The sequence below is a fragment of the Malaya genurostris genome, chromosome 1 (assembly GCF_030247185.1).
Source record: "Malaya genurostris strain Urasoe2022 chromosome 1, Malgen_1.1, whole genome shotgun sequence".
Lineage (NCBI taxonomy): Eukaryota > Metazoa > Arthropoda > Insecta > Diptera > Culicidae > Malaya > Malaya genurostris.
Genome location: NC_080570.1, coordinates 102,760,219 through 102,767,075, shown reverse-complemented (window position 1 = coordinate 102,767,075; position 6,857 = coordinate 102,760,219). Strand labels below are relative to the sequence as shown.

Below are 6,857 nucleotides of genomic sequence, written 5' to 3'. Positions count from 1 at the left end.
GAGTCGTGTAAAATCCATTATGTTTGCATTTATCTATAGAAAGAATATAGATTTGAATGAAAATAAAAATTTGTTCAAAGCGCGGAGACACTTATCGTTATATATCATTCAACTCAGCTCGATGAATGATGAACTAAGACATTTTAGTTCTATTTTTAAAAAACCACAGTTTTCCATCCAAAAGCTTTCAGTATATGTTTGAAACGTCGACGACCGTATTAGAGAGTAAACACAATATTCAAATTGATTTTGGCAAAAACTCATTGAGGATGATTTTCGGATCTACCTTCCTGTACAAATTTTGGCCATATAAAAGGTTTACTATCACATCCTTTCCAGTGTAACACCTATTACCAGTCACTTTGTGCTACATATATAGATAGTGGAAGGTATCAATGGAGGACTATGACTTAAACAATGAAAACCTTAGTTACTCAATAAATTGAGAATTAAATTAAATAATATTTGCAAAATATAGCCAATATAATTTCACATTACATAAAACATTGGACGGATTACAATAAATTTTTTATTCATCAAGTGTGAAAGTACTGGAGTACAGAGTGAAACACTTGGAGTCACAGTATATCATGTGATTTTTAAAGGCACAACATAGTTTTTTTAAGCGACTCTTCCCATTTCGAAAATATTAATACAATATAGGATACGATCAGCAATCCTCTAATATTCAAACATTATTTTCTACGCAATATGCACTAAACCAGCTAAACCGGAAGTCGCCATCTTGAAATTCAGAACCACCTCAAATATCGTTTTCCGACATCTACTCATCAAACCCGTTCCGAAAATACCCATATTGTAAGGGTTTTCAAAGAATATTAATAAACCGGAAGTCGCCATCTTGAAATTCAGAACCACCTCAAACATCGTTTTCCGACATCTACTTATCAAACCCGTTCCTAAAATACCCATATTGTAAGGGTTTTCAAGGAATATTAATAAACCGGAAGTCGCCATCTTGAAATTCAGAACCACCTCAAACATCGTTTTCCGACATCTACTCATCAAACCCGTTCCGAAAATACCCATATTGTAAGGGTTTTCAAGGAATATTAATAAACCGGAAGTCGCCATCTTGAAATTCAGAACCACCTCAAACATCGTTTTCCGACATCTACTCATCAAACCCGTTCCAAAAATACCCATATTGTAAGGGTTTTTAAGGAATACTAATAAACCGGAAGTCGCCATCTTGAAATTCAGAACCACCTCAAACATCGTTTTCCGACATCTACTCATCAAACCCGTTCCGAAAATACCCATATTGTAAGGGTTTTCAAGGAATATTAATAAACCGGAAGTCGCCATCTTGAAATTCAGAACCACCTCAAACATCGTTTTCCGACATCTACTCATCAAACCCGTTCCGAAAATACCCATATTGTAAGGGTTTTCAAGGAATATTAATAAACCGGAAGTCGCCATCTTGAAATTCAGAACCACCTCAAACATCGTTTTCCTACATCTACTAATCAAACCCGTCCCGAAAATACCCATATTGTACTAATTTCCATGGAATATAAATGAGCCGGAAATGATTTTCATTGTATGCCAAAACCTCTTTTTACGAAGTATTTTCAACGTAAAAAAAGATTACGTTATTTGGGATTTTTGTCGTAAAAAGAGTTACGTAAAAAGAGGTAACGTAAAAAAAGTTTACGTAAACGGAGGTTTGGGTGTAATAATACAGATCAATCTGTATATATGGCAACCCTGTTTCGCATGACATGTTTTCACACGACCCCATACTAGTATAAACATGTGTTCAACATCATTACTTTCACTTTCGCATTGCCGTTCGTAATTGAATGTGTTAGTGACGGTACAAATTATTTTAACTTCCATCTTGATGAATCTTTTCTTAGGAAATATTGAAAGTTTAATTAACTCTTAATGATTATCTGTGGCACTAAAAAGTGCCTTGAATTGTCACAATCAACAAGATCTGCATTTAGATCTGAGTTGGTTCTCGTGTGTGTCTTGTTTCGGCAACAGTTGCTCAGAAAATGGTATGAAAAATGAACCACTCAACTTTTATATGGATGCTCTTGTATAGAAGCAGACATCTTGCGTTCTTATTGGCTGGTGCTGTATTAGGTTAAATCAAACAGGATTTTCAATAGTGTACTATTGAAAAACTTCAATGTTGTTGCAATACACGTTCAAGTTGAAAATTTTCGATTCTATTGGTAGTTAGATTATATAAATCCTTCCACAGGTCACTGAGCTATGAACTTTAAAAATACGAGAAAGGCAAACGCGCCTTATGAATTATCCTCTTTGATACTCGTATATACCAAACATTTAAGAAAAGTTTAATTTTGAACTATTTGAGAATATGTCACACAACTGAAAATTTTATCATAAAATTGTGATCTTATTTCCGATGGCATGTGGCAAAAACTATGTTGATTCATTAGATACGACAAGAGATATTCACGATCAAAAACTTATCACTCTCTCAGAGGGTACATTTTGAAAAGGCGACAAAATATATCTGTGAAGATATTGTATTCGATTTGATATTGTGTCAAAATTCGTTTAAAAGAATCGAGTAATCTAAAAAAAAGCTTGGCTCTATTAACGAGATGACCATTGGTACAATAACAATTAATATTTAAAATGTAATTATATTAAATATCCGGAGTTGACAGGGGTTTTTGATACAAGAGAGCTTGTTTTAATACTCCAAGTAGTGTAATGATGCCTTTCTCATATAACTTATATTTTCATAAACATTACTAAGGGACTTTTCAAGAAAACTTTTTAATTTCTAATATGAACAAAAAAGTTTGTTTGGCCATACACTAGCATACCCTATCCAATCTATAAAAAAAATTGAGACAAATTAATAGGAATCCCTGCATTCGAACAAAAGTAAATAGCAGCCTATGATACCCTAAAATATTTCATTTGAGTCTAAATTTGTAAAGAGTTTAGACTGTGAGCTGTGACTTTAAGAAAATAGAAATAGCTCTGGTTTTGACCTCAATTTCCGGAACATCCGGAAACGGAAACTAGGAAATGAAAATTTGGTTTGTTTGACCAGAAATTAACACAACCTTCAAATTGAAACAATTTTGAGCCAAATTTACAAGATTTTTTCACATTACCGTGTTGCCAGGAGTCGGATCCGAAATAATTCTACATTTTTGGAAACATAACACTTTTCATTTGAATCTAATCTTGTTAATATTCGGTCCAGCCGCTGAGAAATAGGAGTGATTTCCGGTTTCGAGTACACGATCACTTTTTTCGCTACTTCAGGGCCCGAGAACGAAGATCCGATATATCGGAGGTCGCATCCATATTAAATTTGATAGAGTTTCATGGGATTACAAGACCTTTCATTGGAACCTAAGCTTGTGAAAATTGGTTCAACGGTCTTTGAGAAAATCGAGATTTTTTTGCACATTTTACCCCGTTATTCCGGAACAGGAAACAAGTCCGAGAAAATCGAATGCAATTTTTGGTAAAATACACACAAATATACACCCACACATACAGTCATTTTGCGAACTCGACAACGACGAAGAATGGTATATGACACTCAGTGCTTTGAGCCTCGGTTTAAAAGTCGGTTTTCGCAGTGTTTGCATAGCCTTTCTTTATGAGAAAGGAAAAAAATGGAAGCATAATTTTTCAGTTGTTAGGTATTGAAATAACGCAGTGAACATGCATTGATAGTTAGGTATTTTCGCGTTTGACATTTCACACACTAGGAGATAATGTATCATTCTTCTCAAATTCATGTTTGGATTCTAGTAAGGGTTCAACCGATCTCATACGTTTCTGTAAAACTTCTTTTTCTTATCTAACAATCTTATTGTTTATTATTCATTACATTTGAAACAACTGCTTTGTGTTCGGGAAACAACAATCAGCCTGAAAGAAAAAAAAAAACAAGTGAAAGTTTAAAATACTGGACAGCTTACCAACAATCGACTGCAAACGTCCGATTAGATGAATCCCTAAAGTTGGACCCTCAATGGCTAGCGTAGTAGAACAAGATGTTGCCAAAGGGGGGGTACACGTTTGTACCTGCGTTTGCAGGTGCAATTTTATTTACTTCCAGAAAAGCTGAACGCCTCGGCGTCAGCTCGTCATTAAACGTGTAAACACGTTATCATCCATCATCGGACGAGGCTTAAAATGTGGAAGAACAAAATTAAATTGAGGGAAACCAGGTGAAGTTGGCCAAAGTAAAGAAATTTCGATAATGAGAACCCGGCAAAGAAAAAGAGCACACATTTGGGGGAACACCTTTTTCCGATTCACGCGCTTATCTGCAGGATCAATAAATTTCTTTCCTTCACTTGGAGGTTGACTTAGAATGCACAAACAAATGCAAACAGAAACAGAAGCGATCTGATTCTACCACCTATCGGGTCGTTTTCTTTATTTTTCGATTCATAAGCGTAATTATAGAAGAGAAGACCAAATGGGAGCTAATAAATTAAACGTTCGTAAAATTAGAATATTAAAAAATTCGACTTTCAAATAAATAATTTTATGTACACATATTCAAACTTAGTTATAAATTGGGGACTGTATGTTGCAGCTACATTCCGTCCCACCCAACGGCTGCGATGGCAACTAATGGTGATTCTCAAACCAATTGATCGACTCTAGAAAAGCTGGATCGGTGGCGGTTTGCTGGAGCAACGATTCTTCGTGATCGTCTTGTAGTTCACTTTTGATTAGCATAATATCCTCGTATTGTTGCTGATTAATTATAGAAACGATCTTTTCGTCCTCCTCCGAAGCATGACCAGTGTAGATGACTTCTTCTCGCTTCTCTTCGGGATCCATAGTAAAGTTGGATTGTGGGGAAAGAGCCGCGCAAGATTCGCTCATCAAATCGGTGGAGTCCTCAAGTATTACATCCTGATCAATAGCTGAGCTGCTGTCGGCGAAGAACGAACTATCGTTCTGTGACTCGTCGTACAGACTTTCCGGATCCAAATACTGAAACGTGTTCGTTCCTGGAATGCGGATGTACTGGTGCCCATTTATGATGGTAATCTGAGTCTGGTCGAAGGATGTTCCGCTGTTATTTCCAATGGCACGTGGTTTTATTGCCAGGAAAATGTTGTTTGCCTGAGGCGGTTCAGGTGGTGGAGTAGCTGGAAGTTGAGTTTCCTGTTGCAGCTGCGATTGGAACTTCATGGCACTACCGTCTTTCTCCGGATCTAAGGAAAGCAACCGTTCCAGACATTTAATGTATTCGACTGCCATACGAAGAGTTTCGACTTTGCTTAGTTTCTTGTGAACTCCTCGTGTTGTTCCGGTTTCGAAGGCTTCAGCGATTTCCTCGGGTATTCTTTGGCGTAACGCAGCAAAACCATTGTTAACCTGTTGAACTCGATTTCGCTCGCGAGCGTTCCGCCTTTCTACGGCTGTGATGGCACTCTTTGGATCCGAGTTTTTACGACGTCCTGGACCCGACGCCTGAACGGTGGCCTGTAGTTGACCCAACGGCTTTCTCAGTTCTCCGGAATTAACATTATTAAACATGACATTTTCTATACTCCCCAGAGTACCGATCGGAATCTTTCTTTTCAGAACTACCGTTGATCCGTTTTCATCATAGTCGTCATCACTGGATCCGACTGGAAATAGCACTTGATTTTCTTTGATCTTCATCCGTTTCAACGGGTTCATCGAAGAAATATTTCTCACCATGATGGTTGTAGACATAGCCATTTTTGTTTCGGCGTACACTTGTATCACTTAATATCACAATTCCCGTAAAGAATCAGTCAAAATCAAGAAGAATTTGTTGATTTAGACTAGAACTGATGGGTTGTCAGTTCCACATTGTATCACTTCTACTGGTGCAAGTTGAGTTTTTGGCGCCAATCAGCCAACTTGCACTTGGTCGATCACAAACAGCGAAACTGCACTACCGGTTTGTTAGTCCTTCAATGGCCAGCTGGGTTGTTCGGAACTCACAGGCAGGCAACCCCTGTTCCGTTCTGTGGCTGGTTTTGTTCTGGCGTTCCGTGTCGCGTGCCAAACTGTCTTTAGCTCGAGCTGGCGCTGGAAAAGTCCTCACAACACCTCCGGGAAATGCGGACATCTGGCTCTGCTATCTCTTTCTGTTACTCACCTCTGCAATCAAAAACCATGTACCCCGGTTATGTGCTGTAATAGCAGACAGCTAACGGCGTCAATCGAAAGGACTCTAATGTGCCAACACAGCCAGCAAACGGCTGCTATTATTAAATGGAATTATTTTCAATATATCGAGAATCAGACGTACACAAGAGGGGTTCCCCGGTTTGCCGTTGAGCAGCTTTACAACCGAAAGGTGCGCGCGCGACCCAGCAACGAGAAAAAGGGACAGTCAAACGAGTCCTTTTTCGTGTTGTTGCGCAAGCCAGAATTACATACGAGCAATTTTTTCATCGCTTCCTATATGTATGTAACTAACTCATCTAACTCAAGCACAAAAGCCTGGTAGGGTCCCTGAATGATTTCGATTAGGGTGACAGAAAGAGAGAGGAAAACTCGAAAACTGTGAATAACTCTGAAATTACGTCTATGTGCTCTCCGTAGCAGCAAACAAAGAGGTGCATTTTTGATTCCGGAACAATGTGATCTAACTTTGACGAAGTTCTCCACCCCGAGCTGGGCCGGAGATCTTTGTCAGGCTGCAAACTCAAGAATAGGCTAAAAATTGCTACGGTTGTTTACGATTTCTGAGGTTTTGCGTTTCGATAGTTCGCATGCTTCGTCGGTTTTTATTTTTCGTCTTGACAGACTGCCAGGCGCACGACCCGATCGGGTAAGACGGCGGACGGGCAGCGGACGGGAACACATTTACCTCTCCC

At 38.5% G+C, this 6,857-nt stretch overlaps 1 protein-coding gene across 1 annotated transcript; it reads right to left on the bottom strand.

Annotated features, from left to right (window-relative positions):
* Positions 1–4,462: 4,462 nt before the first annotated feature.
* Positions 4,463–5,998, bottom strand: LOC131425281 (achaete-scute complex protein T8-like). Its single transcript, XM_058587039.1, has one exon. It carries the CDS (start codon positions 5,725–5,727, stop codon positions 4,618–4,620), a length of 1,110 nt encoding a protein of 369 aa, XP_058443022.1. The 5' UTR covers positions 5,728–5,998; the 3' UTR covers positions 4,463–4,617.
* Positions 5,999–6,857: the final 859 nt, after the last annotated feature.